The 23,360-nt window shown below is 38.9% G+C and overlaps 1 protein-coding gene across 1 annotated transcript in view; it reads left to right on the top strand.

Moving 5' to 3' along the window:
- Positions 1–23,360, top strand: part of usp13 (ubiquitin specific peptidase 13) — a 91,979-nt gene that overhangs the window by 49,193 nt on the left and 19,426 nt on the right. The window contains exons 9-15 of the mRNA XM_073041133.1: positions 299–370; positions 2,791–2,884; positions 7,841–7,966; positions 9,097–9,250; positions 10,504–10,678; positions 13,439–13,527; positions 18,011–18,133. Coding sequence (XP_072897234.1) covers positions 299–370; positions 2,791–2,884; positions 7,841–7,966; positions 9,097–9,250; positions 10,504–10,678; positions 13,439–13,527; positions 18,011–18,133 — 833 coding nt within the window. The remainder of the gene's footprint in view (positions 1–298; positions 371–2,790; positions 2,885–7,840; positions 7,967–9,096; positions 9,251–10,503; positions 10,679–13,438; positions 13,528–18,010; positions 18,134–23,360) is intronic.

Consider the following 23,360-nt stretch of genomic DNA (forward strand, 5'->3'; position numbering starts at 1 on the left):
GTGAATTAGGCCTTTCAGCCCATCAAGTCTGCTCCATCATTTAATCATGGCTGATTTGTTACCCCTGTCAATACCATTCTCATGCCTTCTCTCTGTAACCTTTGGTACACTTACCAGTCAAGAACCTATCAAGCTCCACTTTAAATATACCTTATTACTTGACCTCCACAGCCATCTGTGGCAATGAATTCCACAGACTAATCACCCAGTGGCTGAAGTAATTCCTCCTCAACTCTGTTTCCGTGTATTCTGAGGTTGTGTGAAGTACGATACACAGTGTAGTACGCTTGTTTTACAGGTACGTAGGAAACCTCCAAAGAATATTTGATTATTCTCCTCTGGATCCAACACAAGATTTTGAAACACAGATGTAAGTACAGATTTTGGTGGGAAGCGTTACCAGATGGTTCTGTATGATTTATATAACACTGAATGTGCTTAAGGCAGAGAAGCAATATATTGTGTTGAAAAACAGAATGGCCTGGAGATCAGTCTGATGATCTATTAAGAGGGTTAAGCCCCTCTATGAGAATTGATGGGCAAGTGAATGGAAGAGGGGAAACAAAATAACAGTGCTGTAATTTGCAGGATGAAATCTGTAACATTGAGGTTGTATCTTCCACTACCAGGGTCAGTGAAATGGAGCCGGGACTCAGGAGAACACAGTTGTTGCTCTGGGAACACTGATTGTGAGCTTGCCGAGGGACAGGGTGTGATCAATCAGGTCGCAGACCAAGATAAATCATATTCAGGGGTTCAAGCCCTTTACATAATCTGGTCTATCTGATCTCACTGGATACATTCAGCTTTCACTGACAAATCGAGAGCTGAGCTAGAGGACAGGAATCTTTGGGATGAAGATTGGTGTTACTTTGCCTCTGCTCCCTTCTCGTCACCTGCCTTAAAGAGCAAGCAGGAAGCTCTCAGGGTGGGCCATGGCAAATACAGAACAAAAGAAAGGAGAACTTTAGATCTCATTAAAAGATAGTTTTAAAAACAACAATCAAACCACTTTAAGCAGAACCACATTAATGTTTCCAACAGCTAGGATTTATTGCTGGTATTTTTATGAAGGCAAGAGTAAGAAGTGTAGAATACAGCAAAAACAAATTTAAAGTGCATATATGGCAAATATCCACTGCTCGCAGCTGTCTAATGCAAGATTATCCCGATGTATGCTGTAGCACGACTTAGCCAGTAAAGACAAAATGATGACTTTTTCCCTAATCAAAAAATGTATGTCCATGCAGAAATATGATCAGAAATCTCTTTGACAATCACTTATTTATTCAGCTTTGTTGAATTTGAAAAGCCATTCTTTGTACAGAATATGAGCTTTTGACTTGAGGAATTAGCTTTTACTTGTCAGGTTGTTCAATTTATTTGCTATTTGATACCGAGTTTCAATGAATAAGAAACTTTTTCAGTGTTTAAAGACAAAGGCAAGAGAATCATCATAAAGAGTTACACTGTTTATCAGGTATACCTCTACACCTGCTGGTTAATGCAAATATCTAATCAGCCAATCATGTGGCAGCAACTCAATGCATAAAAGCATGCAGACATGGTTAAGATGTTTGGGCATTGTTGAGAGCAAACATCAGAATGGGGAAGAAATATGACCTAAGTGACTTTTTACTCTGGAATGATTGTTGGTGCCAGACTGGGAGGTTTGAGTATCTCAGAAACTTGCTGACCTCCTTGAATTTTGACATACAGCAGTCTCTAGAGTTTACAGAGAATGGTGCAAAAAAACAAAAACACCCAGTGAGTGGCAGCTCTTTGGGAGAAAATGCCTTCTTAATGAGAGAGGTCAGAGGAGAATGGCCAGACTGGTTCAAGCTGACAGGAAGGTGACAGTAACTCAAATAACCACACGTTACAACAGTAGTGTGCAGAAGAGCATCTCTGAATGCACTACATGTTGAACCTTGAAGTGGATGGGCTCCAGCAGCAAAAGACCACAAGTATACACTCAGAAGGCCATTTTATTAGGTGCAAAATGTACTGAGTATATATTTCAGATGTGAGAAAGCTGAATGAATAATGATTGCTGAATAAATAAATTAAACACATTGTGCATAGTACAAATTCTTTTGATACTGATTGGGAGAAAGTAATCATTTTGTCTTCACCAGCTTACTCAAGATATAATACAGTATGTATCAGGATAATCTCTGATTACATAGCTGTGAGCAATTGACATTTGCCATAAAATGCTGTTAAACCTTCTGCTGTTTTAAATGCCCATTTTCATTATGGCGAAAGAAAGAAAAACAGCCATAAATTCTACTAAGTTGTCAGAAATGTAGCTTGGTAGTGCTGAAAAGTGATGAGGTTTTGGACCCTCATACTCAGGATTGAAATTTTCTTTTGTTTAAATGTGTTAGTTCACATTGTGACCACTGGGTGGAGCACCTCTCTGAGCAGATATAAATGAATCAAGCCACTTGATCACATCTGCGGAGCAGATGTGTAGAATTGATCTTGTGCATCCTACTGCACATTTTCTGCCCCTCTTCTGCCTTTAGTTCCATGTCTTATCCCACTTATTTTCTTTGAGGCTGTAATGGCTTGAATCTGACAAATAACATTACAAAATTAATCTGAAATTGACAAATAACATTACAAAATTAATTCTGCCTTTTTATCTGTTCTCACCTCTTATTTCCACTTTGTCAGAATTGGTGTGAATCTTTGGGACTCATTAATAATAAACTTGTATTCTATCTGTGTACAGAACGTACTTCTCATATGTAATTGAGCTGAAAGCTGTGATATTTTTTAAAGGGCCAAGCTGGGACATGCACTACTCTCAGGCCAGTACTCCAGACCTCCAGTGAAGTCTGAGGTTATCGAACAGGTGATGAAGGAAGAAAACAAGGTAGCTGTTTGCCTGTGTGTGGCTTGAAACCTAGGTGTGACACAGAGGAGGTTCAAAGAACAGTGACCTATTTTACACTGTAGCGTACCGTGGCAGTCCCAAAGGCACATTGTTATGTGGTCGTTGCATGTTTTAAATAAATGAGAAATGTTGCATGCATGCCTCAAGCAAAATTGAGATTGCATGGCCAAGAATTGTTAAAATTTGGAGGAATTTATTTTGAAGAACACTGCTACATATTCCATTTTTCTGCAGAAGGAGGATCCTGAAGGAAGTGCTAGGAATTTGTCGGTCTCAGACTGAGTTAATGTATTTGATCTCCATTTTCCACCACATCACAGGCCTTTCCCTTTTTCCTTTCCTGCATCCTTTATTATGGGTTGAAATTAATCCTGGGCTTGTGCTAAATGAGAAACTGAAGTGGCTGTGTGTTGTGTTCACCCTCCAAAGTTCAGTTTTATTAAAGCTTTGAGTCCAGAAAAGTACTCCGAATGCTCCCTAATGAAGAAGCAGGCATCTGCTGTCAGAATACAAAATGGGGAAGCTACTCCTGATTCCCACGTCCACAGGAGTTACTGGCAGAGATTCTTTGATTAGGAAACGTGTAGTAGCTGGGAACACGTGTCAGGTTCCCAATCGGAAAGGACACTGATGGTGGAAATCTGAAATGCAAGCAGAACATGTTGGAAGGACTCGGGTCAGAGAGAGAAACCTAGTTAACACTGGGTTAGAGACTCTGAGTGATTCCTGCATTTTCTGTCTATTCACATGTTTAGTTCTGACTAGTTTTAGTCAGATAGTTCTCAAGAAATATTGAAAGTCAGTGAGTAATAATTAGTCAAAATGAAGTTGCACAGTTCCAGGAATAATGATGAGGCAGAATGAATTAAGAAAAACTATACAGTGATGTTTGGTGAGTTGTGGGTGTAATTATCCTAATAGCCTAGGAGATGCACAATGCATAAATATTTTCTGAGGCACTGCTTTAAAATCACTGCATTACATTTGGCTCTATACAAGTTTGCATTTAAAAAAATATCCCTCGAAGTTGGTGATTATTCCCATACTCTAGTGGAATGTGGTTTTTAATCGTTTTGTATTGCAACCTGGAGAAGGTGATCCCGTTCTGCACCACTTTGTCGTTAATTTCGTTCATGAAATCTGATTTGCATTCGAAATTCATCACTGGAGCAAAGTGAATCAGTACTAAATTTATAGTATGTGATTGTGCCCCAAATTTTGCTTCTCAGTACTTGTAAACTGCAGAGCATTAAGTAGCCATTTAACTCATAAGACAAACACGAGGAAATCTGCAGATGCTGGAAATTCAAGCAACACACACAAAATGCTGGTGGAACGCAGCAGGGCCGGAACGTCGACAGCGCTTCTCCCTATAGATGCTGCCTGGCCTGCTGTGTTCCACCAGCATTTTGTGTGTGTAACTCATAAGACATAAGGTTTACACCTCTGTAACTGGTTGGAGTTACCTTTTAATCCCTATTTAGGTTTTCCTGGTAAAACAAGAGTTGGACAATAGTTCTGATTAACTCAGTAATGGCTCATTATTTCGACATTCAGAGCTTCATTCAGTTTAGATTCTTGCTATGTTGGGCAGTACAAAAATTGCTGAGATGGTTCTTCTATAAATTACTCATGGAAATGAGGTGTATAAAATATGCAAATGGTAATAGCTGTCAAGTCATTTAGTTGCAGTCTGAGTGAATTTCATTTGCAAATGATTCATAGATTTTAATCATGCCACATGTAAGACACAAAGTCACTTTTTAATATTCCGTGGATGTCTAACTTGTATTTCTGAACTGTACGTAAACTGTATTCTGTTCGGAGTATGAAACCTGGATTTTAACTGAACGTACAGGGAACTGGTCTGTGGCTATTTTCTCTCATGTTTGAGTATCATTCCTGAAATAAGAATTCTGGTCAGCCAGTTAAAGTTTATGGTTCTTATTCAATGCTGAGGTTTAAATTAGTCCAATATTCTTGTTGAGTCCTGCATGCCATTTTAGTCAGAAATCAAATCCCAGCTTAAGTCTGATTCTCCCAGTATCAAGGTGTTGTTTTTTGCTGCTTGGGTTGATCTGAGATTTTATAAACTGCAGTTTGCCTTTTTTCCTATACAATGATTGTTGCCCTTATGACTTAGTCATAAGGTTGTCATAGCCGGGGGAGATAGTGGGACAAGCTCCCAGTACTTATCAAATGCTCTCAATTGCATACACCTCAAATATCCTCTAACAGCCGAATCCAACTCCCAGTCTTCGTGTGTAGCTTAGCTACTAAGCCTGGTGGAACCGTTTCTACCGACGGGGAAGGGGCAAAGGCGGGCTACTGGTGCCTTAAAACCAGTCACTTCGACAGATGGGTCTCTTCATCTGTGGTTGGCAGCTCTTCTAGGAGAAGGAAAATTCTGATCTCAAACCTCCAGTGCTTTTCGGCAAAGCCCACACGTGGAGAAGGCTTTGGAGGTAACTGCTGAGGAAAATTCCAGAGCTGGAGCCCCTAAGGCAGTCCTGAAATTATTTCAATGCTGACTGTATGCCACTGGTACCAAACCATATTGGTCTCTGCCGTTCCTTTGGCTCATCGGCTGCCTGAAGGCTCGCTCACCGTATTGCACTTCCCTGGCTTGTGCATCACGTAGATAGCTAGGATGCAGTATCCATGGTCGACCCTGACTAATGGAGGGCTCAACTATGACTTGGTGAAATATTCTGGAGAATATGCATTCTTCTAGCCCTTTGGCAGCTAAATAAAGCGAATTGTTAGGGGTCCATTCATAGCACATTACTCAACAAACAAGTGTAATGTGTAGGATATATCTGTTGGATAGTACATGGATAGTTCAACATTTGAACCTTCTTTGAACAATCTGTAGCCTTTGGGAATGGCCGGCTGTAAAACGTGAGACGTGTGGATGCCATGAGTGGTTCTGTGAGGTTTCACAGCTCCCAATATTTCTCAGGAGTATTGGCTTCATCAGCCCCAAGTTTCAACCAGCAGCACTCTCCATCCATGACCCATTTATGCTGGAAATGTAAAACAGTTGAAGTCGCTGTAAATTTGTAATAAACACAGATGAAAGGTTATCACTCAGAAACTTTAACACTGTGGTCTGTCCACTAATGCTACCTGGCATTCTGAATAATAGCAGCATTTTCTGTTTTTACGCACAATTGAGAAGTAACTTCACCACTTGTTAGCTGCCCAAGACCCCACCTGGCCTAAACTTCAGGTTGTGCTTTGTTATGAACTCCTACTCACTTTTTCATTTTACCCCATTATACAACTTCAGTAACAGCATTCAGTCCAGTCTTGAGTATACAGTCAGGCAGAAGTGTGAACTGCAGGGAAGGAAAGTCAGTTGGGAGAGAATGTTTGTACAACTTGTGGCTTCTTTCTAAATCTGAATCCAAGAGGCCTGCTGGCTGTCTGTCTGACAGGTAGAGCTGTTGCCATTGTGGGTAATAATGCAATTTTTTTTGGCTTTACCTATATGTTAATGCCACACACTGAGATGATGAAGTGGAAATGACTGGGTGGTTCCCTTGTCAATCCAGCCTGCTGATTTGGTAGGGAAGCCATGGTCCTTCAGTTTTTTGTGATTGGAAATTGGATTCTTTGCACAAGTGCAATTCCTCTAGTTCTGTTGTTAAGTTTCTCTAGCTGTTCAGCTTTTCCTGGGTTTTTGAATTAAGTTGATTTTACTTTGATCCTTGCAGAACACAAAAGCTAGACGTACAGCAGTGTTGGGATCTCTCTCGAAATGAAAGTGTAAGTGGGCAGATAGTAAGTGTACAAAAGGCACAGAAATTGGTGGCATGTGGATAGTGAGGGATTTTGTCAAAGGATTCAGTGCGATGCAGACACAAGACTCTGCAGGTGCTGAAAATAGATAAATGTTGTTGGAAGTTGGGCAGCGAAATGGCAGATGGAATTTAATCCAGACAAGTGTAAGGTGGTGCATTTTGGGAACTCAAATTCAAGAGGAATATATGCAGTAAATAGCAAGACCTTTAGAGGCGTTAATGTACAGAGGGGTCATGTGGTGCAAGTCCGGAGCTCCCGGAAAGTGGCAACACAAGTAGATAGAGTACTAAAGAAAGTGTATGGCAATCTTGTCTTCATCAGTTGCGGCGTTTAGTGTGATAGTTATCAAGCCCTGTTAAAGCTGTTTAAAACTCTGATGAGGCCACAGTTGTACAGTTCTGGCCACCTACTGTAAGAAGAAAATGAAGACTTTAGAGAGTGTGTGGGTTAGATTCACCAGGATGCTGCCTGGATTGGAATGTATTAGCCACAAGGAGAGGTTAGACAAGCTTGTTTTGTTTTCTCTCTAGTGTCAATCTAAGGGGTGACCTATTGGAAATCTGTGAAATTATGAAAGGCTGTGAGAGAGTAGAAAGTCAGTGTGTTTCTCTTCAAGTGGAAATGTTATATATGAGAAGGCATAGGTTTAACGTGAAAAGATGGGAAACCTAAAGGTGATTTGCAAGGCAAGTTTTTTTTCTGGCACAGAATGATAGATGCCTGGAACTCTCTGGTAGGGGAGGTGATGGGAACATTTAGGCGGACACATAAACATACATGGAATAGAGGAATACAGATTTGGTGCAGGCAGAGGTGGTTAGCTAGAGTTTCGTCATGTTTGGTGCAGATACGGGGTGGGGGGGTGAAGGGCCTCGTCCAGTGCTGTATTGTTCTATGTTCGGTTCTAGGCCTCATGCCTGTATGTCAGTTGTCTGGAGCTGACCAACAGCTCGGCAAGTTGAGCCACCATTTATTGTGATTAATATTAGAGAAGACCAGGATTAATCTAATAAGTTACTGGAGCCTATTCCAGCATTTACTTTGGTAGTAGGTATTTTATTTTTCCTTTCTTCATTCTGCTGACATTAACACAATAACCTGATTAATGCCCTGTTTCAATAATTGCAGCCTCAGCAACAAGGGATGGCGCCTAGAATGTTTAAAGCCTTAGTTGGAAAAGGACATCCAGAATTTTCGTCAAATCGACAACAGGATGCATTAGAATTCTTTCTGCATTTAATCAACCTTGTAGATGTAAGTCTCCAAATGGCAACAAATGTCTTTACTTCAGTTTCAAGTTTTGGTTTTAATAGATGTTCTCCAAAAATTCTTACTGATGGATAGGTCCATTAAAAAAACAGATTAGTTACTAGGAAAATGTATTGCCAAATTGACTCATGATATATTACCTCTTTTAGTTTGGTTTCAATATAGAACAATTCAATCTTGAATCTCTATGCATTTAAATTTCTGAAAGTGGGATTCGGGGATCATTGGATTCTTGGCAGGCTACAAGTTCACTCGCGTCTGCAATCATTCATTGTAAAGTGTCTGTAAGAAAAATATTTTGTTTTAAAATCAACCTTTAGGCACTCCTCTTTATCCAAGCATAGTTTTCTTCAATATAAAGATAAAAGATCCTGCTAGTGTCTTAAGGAAGACATAACAAAATATAATAAAAACAAATTTATTAAAACCTGGAAATCGCATTTCAGTTGTAACACTTGACTGTTTTAATGCCTGTGTATGATACAAGATGTCATAATAAATTCACCTGTCTTCTGGGAAAAACTTCATATCATAATATTGCTGATTTTCTGCTATTATAAATCCACCTTTTTCAGCAGATGGAAGAATAAGAATGTTGCACTCAAGTACTAATCAAAACAAAGCCCTCAAAGAAGTAATTTTAAATTATTTTACTTTGAAATGCATGTGTCATTAAAGAACAGCCACACAAAATTGTTAAAGGTAATTTGTCTATGGCTAACTTGATTTTAATTCGTGCAGATAATAGACTGTTAATGAAGTATCATAAACATTCAAGGGGTCCCTTCTTGCATCAAAAGGTGATAGTCTTTTTCTCCCACACAAATGGTTGTTATAGTGGAAATGTACTACTTGAAAAGGCAATAAAAATAGATTTTGTATGAAGAGAGTCATTTGCGGAGTCATGAGCAATTTTAAATAAAGCTGCGGAGTAGGATTAAATTAGGCAACTATTTCATAATGTCAGCACAAATAACTGCTCTCTATGCTGTATGATTCTATAATTCTAAATTCTATAATTCTAAATTTTAAGAACTATATTGCTTAGCTCTGCTGACACTTATAAAAACAGTTTTTTAAAATTATTTTATGAACTATTATACTTTGCATTTTAGAGAAACAATAATGGTTCAGATGATCCCAGTGAAGTCTTTCGCTTTATGGTAGAAGATCGTGTCCAGTGCTGCCAGTCCGGGAAAGTCAAATACACACAGAGAGTTGACTACATCATGCAACTTCCTGCTGTGATGGAGGCTGCTGTTAACAAAGGTGTGGATACCATGAGCTTGCTTTAGACATGGAGGAATACATAGGCAAAAGTGTTGGGACATTCATAATGATCCTGTACTTACTACAACTGGAATAGTATCAAAGCTGCTTTGGTACTGTTGAATTTTCTTCCTATGTGGATCTAGAAAAAAGTTATTTTGGTTGTGGTGTTATTTTTAACCTACAAACATATAAATTAGGAACAGGGTTAGGTTGCTCATTAACAAGGAGTTTTCACCCACAGAACTGTCACTCATTCTCTGTAAACTCTAGAGAGTGTTGTGCGTGAAAGTCCCAGGAGATCAGGAGTTACCGAGGTATTCAAATCACCCCGGTAGGCACAACAATCATTCTATAGTCAGAGTCCCTTAGATCAAATAACTTCTCCATTCTATTGTTTGGTCTGAAAAACAACTAAACCTCTTTGACCATGTCTGCATGCTTTTATCCATGGAGTTGATCCCACAGGATTGGCTGACTAGATATTTGCCTTTGCGAGCAGGCGTACAGGTGTACCTAATAAAATGGTCACTGAGTATGAATTGCTAGCAATAGATGAACCCAGTTCAATGCCTGTGGCAAACCATTACACAGAATTCCGTAGTTTATATTCAATAATGTAGCTCAGACAAAAGAAAACCGCAGAGCCCTGGCCTGAATTTGCTGTTTACTACCATTGTCATGTATAATGATACTAGAACATGAATAATTATAGTTGATTTATAACTTTTTATAGTTCTTTTTAATATTCATTTTTCACTGTTTTTAGAATTTATAATTTTTATGGCTTTTCAAAACAACAAATTTCACATAATATAAGTCAGTGGTAATCTGATTCTAACCTGAACTAATTCTACTTTATGAATTTCCCCCAAGAGAAATGCAAAATGAATTCACATATATCGGTCCTTTGTTTCCCTTTGGGGAGTCTGAGCTCTTTCAGGAAGGACCCAGGTGACGTCTGCACTTCAATGTGGAAGAACTTTCATACCTCATCATTAGAAAACCAAACCACTACATTGAAGTACAATTTAAATGGAGAAGTCATACAATTACTGCATTTCCTCATTTTCCATATGGAAATTAGTGCATCTAAATATAATAAATAGCACCTTTACAATTGAATCATCTTTGTATGATCGTGAGATATTCAGAAAATGAAGAGGAATGACTATAATAAACATTATCTTTGTAAATATTTTTAATTTTTTAAGAAAACAATTTTAAATAAAGCTCCTTTTGTTATTTGACAGAGGAACTGTTAACTTATGAACTAAGGAGACGAGAAGCTGAGATAGCAAAGCGACCTTTCAGGGAGGTCGTTCGTGCCAAAATTCCATTCAGCGCTTGTCTTCAAGCGTTTCAAGAGCCAGAAAATGTCAATGACTTCTGGAGCAGTGCACTTCAGGCAAAATCAGCTGCAATAAAGTAAGTGGGCTGTTGCTAGATCTTTTTTCATGTTGGTTTGTGAAGCATATATGAGTTAGGGGCAAGAGTGTAGACTTCCTGGCTCCTTGAACCTGCTCTGATATTTGATAAGATTTTGGCCGATCTGATTGTTCCCTTTGAGCGACAGCTACTATTTAACCTTTTGCTTATTATGAACCTATATACCCTTGTCTTGGTTGAAGCTTCAATGAAATTGACTCATTTATTGATATCCCTAACCCTATATATACTCTTTGTGATATGGTGAAGACTCCTTGGATAATCTCATCCAGAACTGTAAAACTGCAGAGTTTCGCAAATTACTCAGCCTTTGGTTCCTTCCTTCAAACTCTGTCATTCTTAATCAATACTTTTTGATTTGCTGGAATTAATTTGCTTTCTCAAACCTTGACACTGCCCCCCTGAGTTCTCAGTTTAAAAATAAGAGTGGCAGTTCTATTAAGTTCCTCTCCCTACTGCATAGGAGTTTGCATACCGCTACTGAGCACTCTACCAGTTGAAGCATAAACTTTCTGGGTGCTGGAGTGTGGTGTTCGTGTGTTTAGGCACAAAGTCTAACATGTAATGCACAAATATGATTTAGAGTAAATCATACCTGTGCATGATTCTGTCTGAATAATGTTTTCGTTTGACCGATGTTTTAAAACATGCATATTAGTACAAGATGTCTCCAAAAGTGAATTAAATTGTTCCTAATAATGCTCCTTAATGACCTTCCTTCCTATCTTACTAAAAACTTGATATTGATTAATTTGAGCTGACATAGTCTGCCACTTATTGGACTGATGTAAAAGGCAATAAGTAAGCATGCATATTCAATACCTAAACACATTGATATTTCTCACCTTCACAGTTGGGCATTTCATTGAGTAAAAGAAAGGGTTTAGAATGATTTTCTTGAATCGCAGTAATGTCAGGCCTCCTAAACTAATGGATATTATTGTAAACATTTATAGTGGTCTGATTTGATATATTAATAGATTGGATATTTCCCTGCAAACTTTTCAATTTATGTAAATATACGTGCTATTTTGTTTTTTGATATTTAATTATGTGCAGCCAATCTCTTGATTCCACAAACAGATACAGATGTGCAAGGACATTAAGGATGTCAACCGTAGTTTATGCCAATCATAAATTTGTGTGTTAAAAAATTAGTCTTAGTATTTGCAGAATCCTTCTTAATAAAACTTTTATAGGCACTAGTATTGTAGATATTGTTTGTTTTATTTTCTCTTGACTAGATACACTAACGATAACTGAAATGCATTTTTTTTAAATTAATAAAATTCTAAAACAAAAAGACAATTTGGGTAATCTCTGTATGCTACAGACTGGACATTAAGCCATACAATTTTACTGTAATTTGAACGTTTATTGTGTATTTTAAATACATAAAAGACAATTCAACATTTATTATTCATCTCTTCTGCTGCACACCATCATATGCAATTTTTATATTGATTTGTGTTTTTCTCTCCTGCTCTTGCAGTGTTTAAACAATGAATTTGCTAATTCCTCATTAGATCTCTTGATCAGTTGAAAGTCTAACAGCGAATCATGCAGTCTTTTACTATAAAATAGACGACAGAGTATGAATTACTGCTCTTTCTTTAATACGTGCACTTGAAGGCTAGCGCCAAAATTGCATCTTGGGGCTATTCATATTTATCTTCCCTCATTCCTGAAGTACGACTTTCCGTGCAACACATACAGAATGTTGGAGGAACTCAGTGGGCCAGACAGCATCTATGGAAAAGAGTACAGTCGATGTTTCAGCAGGACTGACTGGAAATGTCAACTATATTCTTTTCCATAGTTGCTGAGTTCCTCCAGCATCTTGCATGTGTTGATCGGATTTCCAGCATCCGCAGATTTTCTCGTATTTGTGACTTTCTGTCACATTTTTTGCTTTGATTGATAAATTTTGTCTATATAGGTGAGAATTATAAACATAGAGGAAAAATTACTGGCAATGGTAATATTTCTTAGCTAAAAGAAGACTGGAGCCAGTCAGGCTACTTTTCATTATTCAGGAAGTGGTTAACCAGAGCAGCATTTTCCATGTTGGTGTTTCTCTGTCAATTGAAACTTATCTCTCCATCTTTAAAAAAGGTTGAAATACCTGTCATTCTCAGTTCTTTTGTGTCCTGAGTGATTTCTTTCTTGGCTTTATAATAACTTTATAAAGAGGAAACTTAAAAGCATGTTTTATAGGACAATGCTGAGTAATAAGGAATTCTATTTTAGGTGATCACTTTTTAAATAATTGTGCATTAAGAGCTACATGATTGATTAGTCTTAACTATTTGAAAATAGAATCAACTGTGTAAGATTTAATTGTGTCAGAATTAGAATCAGTTTTATTATTACTGACTTATTTCATGAAATCTATTGTTTTGCAGCAGCAGTAAAGTGCAAGATATAAAAATTACCATATGTTGCTAATAATAAATAAACTCTGCAATCGAGGTCAGATTGAGAAGTCTCTGACAAACTACCATCGACATGTCCCGTTAACAAAATTATATGTTATTGACTATTTAGTCCAATTCTTCTACGTTATTTCACTCATTAATTATTTTTCTAAGTAACTTATAAATTATGCAAAATGGACAATATGATACCAAATTTCTGTACAAAGTGTTGGGTAAAAATAATTTGATACCAAATAAATGAATGGATTAAAGAATAGAAGCTGGTTCTGTGATTTTAAAGTAGAATATTTTTTATTTACAGGACAATCCACTTTGCTTCATTTCCTGAATATCTGGTGATTCAGATAAAGAAATTTACCTTTGGTATAGACTGGGTACCAAAAAAATTAGGTAAGCTCTTGGAAATCAGTCATTTTTAAAATGGTCAGGTTCTTTAGGTATATTTTTAATGGAAGTATTCATAATGCACAATAAATAAACACAGAGGGATTGCTTTGTTGAAAATATTTGGTAAGTAACTATCATACTGCCACTGGAACCACTCTTCTCTCCGCCCCTCAATTGGCGTTTTAGATGTTTTCAATCATGATGGGGGAAATGACGCCCATGCTGTCTCTAAGCTATGATGGAAGAAAATAATTCCTTTCAGGAGAGCAAGATGTTTTTGAATTGTCTACTTCCCTTTAATCATGCTCTTGGGTTATTCCCAGGTGACTTTTGAACATCAACATATATCAGGAACGTCCATTCTGCCTTAGGTTGGAAGTGAGGGATCCTAGTTATATAGTTGCTGGTATCTAGGTGGAACTCATTTCTACTTTGTTCTGCTTCCACAAAGAGCTCAGAATCTTCTGACTCTCTGCACAAATCTCGACAGCCACCCAACCTCTACACCTTCTCCTGTGCTCTATGGGGATGTCTACAAACAATTACTCTGAGGTTCCTATCTACCCAACAAATCTGGACTATCTCTCCAGTAACATTAAAGATATGCAGAAAATAGTTACTGGCCATTACAGATCACATCTGGTGGCCTTCTCTGTCACTTCCAAACGGTAGTTAATCTGTGGGGATCAATGAGAAATGTGGACTTGAAATCACGGAATTTGGATGTGGGATTTATAGTTTTCTTTATTTTTCCCTCCCATTATTCTTTGGCTAAGGCACGGGTAGGCAACCTACGGCCTGCGGGGTTTTTTGGCATGCGTCATTCATTAATTTGAGGCAAAACGTAACTAGATGTTTTTAAATGGATAATTCCCATATTTCAAGTTTTTTATGGCATTTATCTGGCCCACCGTCCGCTCATTAATACGCGATCCGGCCCACAGAGGCAAAAAGGTTGCCGACCCCTGGGCTAAGGTGTCAAATACTTATATGATACCTCTCTTGGAACTTGGTGCATGGAACTTATCCTCTGATAGCTTTAAGATCAGTGGACACCTTTCACAGTTGATGGATTGTTTGGCTGCTTCGCTTAACTGGAGTCTAATCGACGAATTTGAAATCTTTAACTCCATCGTTCAGAAATACAGAATCTAGTATTCTGAACTACATTCAATAAATAATACTGAATTCATATTTTATTGTTTTGACTGGGCATTCCTATCAGTGTTCTGTATCTACTCTGCTACCAATAAATAGGCCATGAACTAAATTAAATGACTACTCAGTGAGGCGGTCTATTAATATTTATTTTGGTTAGTAAAGCAGCTGTCAGCTACTTGCACCTGTGCTGCCTCTTGTGTTACAATGAAGACTGTTGTAATGAACAAGCGATTTCATGATCCTTTGAAGAGCTTGCAGACTTAACTCTCAAGCGTGCGGGTACGGCACCTTTAAGCAGATGAAGGTACGTCGCCATGGGCGGAAGTGAAGAAGGAGCGGCGGATTCCAAGCCAGACTAAAATGCTGAAGAATGAATCTCCCTATTATTAGCAAATGTACAGCTACTGAAGAACAAGATTGAGGACCTACACGCAAGATTGCTAAGTCAGCGGGAAGTGAGGAATTGCTGTGTTTTTTTTTGTTTCCCAGAGTCAAAGCTCACTTTGGACACGTTGGATACTTCAGTAAGACCTGAGGACTTCTCGATGCACCAGATGGACAGGACTGCTGATTCGGAGAAAGCAAAAGGTGGGGGTCCATGTTTTGTGATAAACTCTTTAACTTTTTGTGGTGCTTGGACACAGTGAACTTGTCAAAGTCTTGTTGCCCTAACCTGGATTAAGTGCCGACTGTTCCACTTACCAAGAGAGATCTCCTCCGTGATCCTGGCCGCAGTTTACATCCTGCCAAAGGCCAACGTTAAGCAAGCTCTCAAACGTATTGGGTGTCGCATCAACAAATAAAGAACAGCCTTTCAAATCATTGTTGGGGACTTCAGTCAGGTTTGTTTGAAGAAACGTCTGCCTAATTATCATAAACATATCACCTGCAGCAGCAGGGGCCCAACACACTCAGCCACATATTTACCACAATTAGGAATGCCTACAGTTCTATGCCTAGACCGCATTTTGGGAAATCTCATCGCTTGGCTGTTCTCCTTCCTGCATACAGGCAGAGGCTGAAGAGTAAGGCTCCAGAGATGAGGACAACAAAGATGTTAACGCAGGAGGCAGAAGAGTGGCTACTCAATTGCGTTGAGTCGGTGGACTAGACTATATTCAAGGACTCATCGGAGGATCTGAACAAATATACCACAGTTGTCATACACTTTATAAAATCAGTTGCATTGAGTGTGTCCTACAAAATCATTTAGTCTTCTGCAAGCAGAAGCCCTGAATGAACCATGAGATCAGAGGTAATCAGATCTGGTGGCCAAATAAAATACAGTTAGTCCAGGTATAATCTCCAGAAAGCTATCTCACGTGTGAAGTAGCAATTCTGGACCCAACTGGAATCACTGAAGGATGCTCGACAGGCGTGGCAGAGCTTGAATGCTATCACCTCCTAAAAAGTGAAACCAAGCTCCCAGATGAGATCAATGCCTTTTGATGTTCACTTAGACCATCAAAACATGGAGGAACCTTCACGAACTTCCACACTCCCCAATGACCCTGTGGTTTCAGTCTCTGAGGCTGATATGTGAGCAGCCTTCAGGAGGGTGAACCCTCGGAAAGCATCAGGCCCAGATGTGGCCACGTTATAAAAGTCGTGCTGATCAATTGGCTGGAGTGTTCACTGAGATCTTTAACCTCTCACTTCGGCTGTCTCTTGTACCCACCTGCTTCAAGCAGGCTTCAATTATACCCGTGCCTAAGAAGAAAGTGGTGACCTGCCTCAGTGACTATCGTCCCATAGCACTCACATCCACAGAGATGAAGTGTTTTGAAGGGTTCCTGATAAAACATCAACTCCTACCTGAGAAGGAACTTGGATTGTCTCCAGTTTGCCTACAGGTACAACAGGTCCACAGTAGATCTCATTGGCTCTTTGCTTAACCCTGGAACATCTGGACAGCAAAGGTGCATACATCAGTATGCTCTTTATCGATTACTCAGCTTTCAACACTGTTAGCACCTCAAAATTAATCCATTAGCTTCAAGACCGAGGCCTCAATATCTCTTTGTGCCATTGGATCCTCGATTTCCTCACTTGCAGACCCCAGTCAGTTTGGATTGGCAACAACATCTCCTCCGTGATCTCCATCAGCCCAGGTGCACCACAAGGTTGCGTGCTTAGCCCCTGATCTACTCATTTTACACTTATGACTGTGAGGCTAAGCACAGCTCCAATGCCATGTTCAAGTTTGCTGACAGCACCACTGTCGTTGGCAGAATAAAAGGTGGTGCCAAATCTGTATATTGGAGGGAGATTGAAAATCTGCCTGAGTGGTGCCACAACAATGAACTCTCACTCAAGACTAAGGAGTTTATTATTGACTTCAGGAGCAGGAAGCCTGAGGTCAGTGAACCAGTCCTCACCAGAAAGTCAGGGATGGAGAGTTTCAGAAACTTCAAATGTTCCAGTGTGAGCATTTCAGAGAATTTGTCTTGGGTGCATCACATAACTGATTTTAGGAAGAAAACACAACACTCCTCCGCTTGCTTAGAAATTCGTCAAGATTCAGCACGTCATCTAAAACTTTGACAAACTTCTATTGGTGTGTGGTGGAGTGTAATATACATTGACAGGTTGCATCACAGCCTGATATGGAAACACCAGTGCCCTTGAATGGAAGAGCCTACAAAAAGTAGTGGATCCAGCTCAGTTTATCACGGGTAAAGCCCTCCCTACCATTGAGCATATCTACATGGAGCGCTGTCACAGGAAAGTAGCATCCATCATCAAGGACTGCCACCATTCCTTTTGCTGCTGCTATCAGGAAGGAGGTACAGCAGTCTCAGGACCCACACCACTAGGTTCAGTTATTACCCCTCAGCTATCAGGCTCCAGAACCAGAAGGGTTAACTTCAACTTCACTCACCCCGTCACTGAAATGTTCTCACAAACTATGAACTTACTTTCAAGACTCTTAATCTCACGTTCTCGATATTTATTGCTTATTTATTATCATTTATATTATTTCTTTATTTCTTTCTCTTTCTGTTTGCACAGTTTGTTGTCTTTTGCACATTGGATGGGGTCAGTCGTTCTTTGATTCTATTGTGTTTCTTGTATTTGCTGTGAATGCCTGCAAGATAATGAATCTCAGGGTAGTATATGTATTTTGATAAATTTACTTTGAAATTTGAAGATTTTAGTTAAGGGGTAAAGTGTGAAATATTTTAGTTGTAGTTTTTAAAAAAATGTGCTTTGTTACTTGCTGCTGCTCATTTTTCCTGAACATAAAAGTTGTTTGGCTATTTAAGTCCATATGTGTTGTAAGGCACATCGCACGACTATAGTTTTTCTCTGCACTGTGTTTCAGATGTCTCGATAGACATGCCAGATCTCCTAGATGTCTCCCACCTCAGAGCAACAGGTTTGCAACCTGGAGAGGAAGAACTGCCTGATATTTCTCCACCCATTGTCATCACTGATCAAAGTAAAGGTAACTCATTCTTACATCACAGTTTACTGCTCCATTCTCCCTGTGACCTGTTCATCTCATTGAAGCAATGTGTAAGCATTTTCAATCTAGAGCTGTAGAGGAGGTAACTGTCAAAACAGTGAATCGTGAGTTATTTTCCAGAGCTCTATAGATAATGGGAATAATTTCCACAGATTAGAGGGTGAAAAATAAGAATGGGGGAATGTGGCTGTGGGATTTTCAAATGAGGAGTCTCAGAATAAGAGCTTTAGGACTGACATGAGGAAAGACATATTCCCTCATAGGGTGATGAATCTCTGGAATTTATTATCTCATTCATGAGTTATTCTTAAGAAGGAAATTGATAAAATTCCAGGCATAAAGCATCAAGGAATAAGTGGGAAGATATGTTATTGAGATAGGTAAATAAAACTTGATTGTATTGAATGGTGAAGTAAATCCAGAGGGCTGAGTGGCCTCTCCTGTCCTATTTTCTATCAACAGGGTCCCAGCCTGAAACATCGACCGTTTACTCTTTTCCATAGATGCTGCCCGGCCTGCTGAGTTCCTCCAACATTTTGTGTGTGTTGCTTGAATTTCCAGCATCTGCACATTTTCTTGTCTTAGTCCTTTTTTTTTTATGTTTGTTTGCTTATCTTTGGAGAAACACAGCACTAACATTTACAAATTGTTTTTGAGGAGACACGATGGCCTTGAACTTAATTCACCTCATTAAAAACTGTGATGAACTCTTAATTCCAACATTAGGTTTTAGAGGCTTCGGGCTTTGTAAAACAAATTATTTTAGGAATATTCACTGTTCTCACAGCCACTTCTTTTAATGCTCTAGAATACAAATTATTAGTATCCTTGAAGCAAAAATGCATATACATTGCATTAGGATATGGCTGGGAATTGCATGCACCATGGGATAATTCCCATAGATTTCATTGTTAGACTTAAAGGTGGGAAGGTAAAATTTCAATGGAGGATCCACCTGACAGAGAAGCAGTTTCAGCAACAGGTTACTATCGATGCAATGCTCCTCAGACAGGATGAAGAGGTCAATACTCCCCAATGCCATTAGGCTTTACAATTCTACCGCCAGGACAAGAACTTTTTAAAAGCTATTATTAATGCTTTTTGAGATAGTGATTTAGATGCATATCATATTTTTTTACTGAGTTAAGTATTGTATGTAATTAGTTTTGCTACAACAAGTGTATGGGACATTGGAAAAAAGTTGAATTTCCCCATGGGGATGAATAAAGTATCTATCTATCTATCTATCTGTTGAAATTAGATAGATAGTTTATTGATCCCAAATGAAATTGCAATGTCACAGTGGCATGACAAGTGTATAAATATACAAATGATAGATGAGAAGTAAGAAAGAATTAAAAAATAGGTTACCTCATAATTGACTCATTATAGAGCCTAATGTCAGAGGATAAGAATGACCTCACATAGAGCTCTTTCAAGCAGCGCAGTTGTCTTAACCTATTACTAAAAGTGCTCCTCTGTTCATCCCAGGTGACTTCAGAGGGTGAGAAACATTGTCCAGAGTTGTCAGGATTTTCCACAGGGTCCTTTGTTCTACCACAGTCGCCAGTGTGTCCAGTTTGACTCCTATAATAAAGTCAGCCTTTCTAATCAGTTTATTGAGCCTTTTGGCATTACCCGTGTTGATGCCATTGCCCCAGCACACCACTGCATAGAAGATTGTACTGCCAACAACAGACTGTAGAGCATGTGAAGGAGAGGCCTTCATACTCCAAAGGACCTCAGAAAGTAGAGGCAACTCTGGCCCTTCCTGTACACAGCCTCTGTGTTGCTGCTCCACTCAAGCCTGTCATCCAGGTGCACCCCTGGGTACTTGTGGGTACATCCACGTCAAGTTAAAGATCATATTAAGCTTAAAGAAAAAACAAGTTATTGTACAAAAATAGATGGCAGGTCAGAAGTTGGAACGATATATGTAAACACACTAAAACTATAAAGGAAATATTGAACTATGACATAAAGTGAGCTAGAACTATGAAGAAGGCAGTAAGAGTTTCTGTCCTTACTTTGAAAAGGAAACTAGTTAATAAGGTGAGCATTGGTCCAATAGAAAGTGAGTGTGGAGAATTAGTAATGGAAAACAAGGAGGCCACAGGTAAATTAGATTGGTATTTTGTTCCAGTCTTCACTGTAGAGGACACAAGTAATGTTCCAAAAATAGTTACAAGGAAAGATGAAGAAATTAAGGAACAACTGCAAATTTGTAATCACTAGCATTGTTGGAGCTACTGACTAAAGTCCTTGGATCCTGATTGACTTCATCTAGGGTCTTAAAAAAAAAGTAGTTTGTGAAATAACTGATGAGTTACTTTTGATTTTCAGAAATTCCCTGGATTTGGGCAAAGTTTCATTAAATAAAAAAATAGTAAAGGAAATATTTTTATTCAGAAAGGAAGAGGAGATATTCGACAGGAAGCCAAAGGCTAGAGAGCTTAACTTTTGAAAGGGCAAAATTATTAGAAGTTAAAGTTAAGTGAATTATAACAGAGCCCTTGGAAAAATTCAAGGTAATCAGGCAAAGCTGACCATGTTTAAAAGGGTGATCATAATTGGTCGATATTTTTATTCTTTGAAAAAATAACTTGTTTTGCGGATAAAGGAAACTGGTGGATGTATGATATTTGGATTTCCAGAAGGGATTTCCTAAGGTGTTGCACCTAGGATCATTGCAGAAGATGAAAGCTCATGATGGAGGAGGTAATGTGTCAGTGAGGAGAAAGGTTCGCTGGCTAAAAAGAAACCAAGCTGGCGTAAATGGTTCTTTTTCTGATTGGCCAGAGGGATCAGTGCTGGATCATTTGAGATAATTTTCTAATTGATATAAATTACTGGGATAAAGACACCAAAAGGTGTGTTTGCTAAACTCCCTGAAAGTAAATGATGAAGAGGATGTGAGGCCACAAAGGTAAGAGAATGTGCAAAGATCAGGCAAAAGAAGAATGAGGATTGTCCATTTTGGCAGGAACAAAATAAGAAGAAGGATAAATAGGAAGAGGTTGCATAGCTTTGGGATGCACAAAGAATTGTGTGTCCTGTTGTATGTGTCACAAGAACATGTAGTTGGGGCATGGAATTAGGAAATGTGACAGAATGTTCTCATTTATTTGCAGGAGGATTAAATACAGAGTCGGGAGGTTATCCTTCACTGATATAGGCCATTAATGGAATGCCATGCCATGTACTATATTGGTCTTCATGTTTGAGGAAAGATGCTGTTGTGTTGGAAGCAGTTCAGAGAAGGTTTATCAAAGTACTGATCGGAACCGACATTGTACTACGAAAACAAAAAAAGCATCGTGATTCCCCTCAAGTAACAAAATCCAAAGGCATTGTATAGTTTATGAGGTACAGAGAAATCAGAAAATTGACAGGAAATTATGTCAAAGTTGAAATAAAATCTTTGAACTATTAAGAATCAGCCATTTGGTGCAAATGCTGCACATTTTCATTGAGAGATTAAAATTACATATATTTGAATCAACATGCTTTCTCCAGGATAGACATACAAACCCCATTTCCAGAAAAGCTGGGATATTTTCCAAAATACAATAAAAACAAAAATCTGTGATATGTTAATTCATGTGAACCCTTATTTAACTGACGAAAGTACAAAGAAAAGATTTTCAATAGTTTTACTGACCAACTTAATTGTATTTTGTAAATATACACAAATTTAGAATTTGATGGCTGCAACACACTCAACAAAAGTTGGGACAGAGTTAAATTAAGATTGAAAAGTGCACAGAATCTTCAAGTAACACCGGTTTGGAAGACTCCACATTAAGCAGGCTAATTGGTAGCAGGAGAGGTATCATGACTGGGTATAAAAGTAGCATCCATCAAAGGCTCAGTCTTTGCAAGCAAGGATGGGTCGTGGCTCACCCCTTTGTGCCAAAATTTGTGAGAGAATTGTTAGTCAGTTCAAAAGGAACATTTCCCAACGCAAGATTGCAGAGAATTTAGGTCTTTCAACATCTACAGTACATAATATTGTGAAAAGATTCAGAGAATTCAGAGACATCTCAGTGCGTAAAAGGCAGGGTCGGAAACCACTGTTGAATGCGTGTGATCTTTGAGCCCTCAGGCGGCATTGCCTAAGAAGCCGTCATGCTACTGTGACAATTATAGCCACCTGGGCTCAGGAGTACTTCAGAAAACCATTGTCACTTAATACAGTCTGTCGCTGCATCCAGAAATGCAACTTGAAACTGTATTACGCAAGGAGGAAACCATACATCAACTCTATGCAGAAACGCCGGCGAGTTCTCTGGGCCCGAGCTCATCTCAGATGGACCGAAAGACTGTGGAACCGTGTGCTGTGGTCAGATGAGTCCACATTTCAGCTAGTTTTCGAAAAAAACGGGCGTCAAATTCTCCGTGCCAAAGATGAAAACGACCATCCTGATTGTTATCAGCGAAATGTGCAAAAGCCAGCATCTGTGATGGTATGGGGGTGCATCAGTGCCCACGGCATGGGTGAGTTGCATGTATGTGAAGGTACCATTGACTCTGAGGCGTATATTAGGATTTTAGAGAGACACATGTTGCCATCAAGGCGACGTCTCTTCCCGGGACGTCCATGCTTATTTCAGCAGGACAATGCCAGACCACATTCTGCACGGGCTACAACAGCGTGGCTTTGTAGAGTGCGTGTGCTTGACTGGCCTGCTGCCAGTCCAGATCTATCTCCTATTGAAAATGTATGGCACATCATGAAGAGGAGAATCAGACAACGGAGACCACGGACTGTTGAGCAGCTCAAGTCTTATATCGAGCAAGAATGGACAAAATTTCCAATTGCATATCTACTACAATTAGTATCCTCAGTTCCAAATGATTAAAAAGTGTTATTAAAAGGAAAGGTGATGTAACACAATGGTAAACATGCCTCTGTCCCAACTTTTGTTGAGTGTGTTGCAGCCATCAAATTCTAAATTTGTGTATATTTACAAAATACAATTAAGTTGGTCAGTAAAACTATTGAAAATCTTTTCTTTGTACTTTTGTCAGTTAAATAAAGGTTCATGTGAATTAACATATCACAGATTTTTGTTTTTATTGCATTTTGGAAAATATCCCAACTTTTCTGGAAATGGGGTTTGTACATTAGCCTTAAGGGAGCGGGTAAAAATTGTGCTGGTGATTCGAAAAACATCAGAATTTCTGAAGCATTTTGGGATGTTTG

Source organism: Hemitrygon akajei, chromosome 3, assembly GCF_048418815.1.
Source record: "Hemitrygon akajei chromosome 3, sHemAka1.3, whole genome shotgun sequence".
Classification (NCBI taxonomy): Eukaryota; Metazoa; Chordata; class Chondrichthyes; order Myliobatiformes; family Dasyatidae; genus Hemitrygon; species Hemitrygon akajei.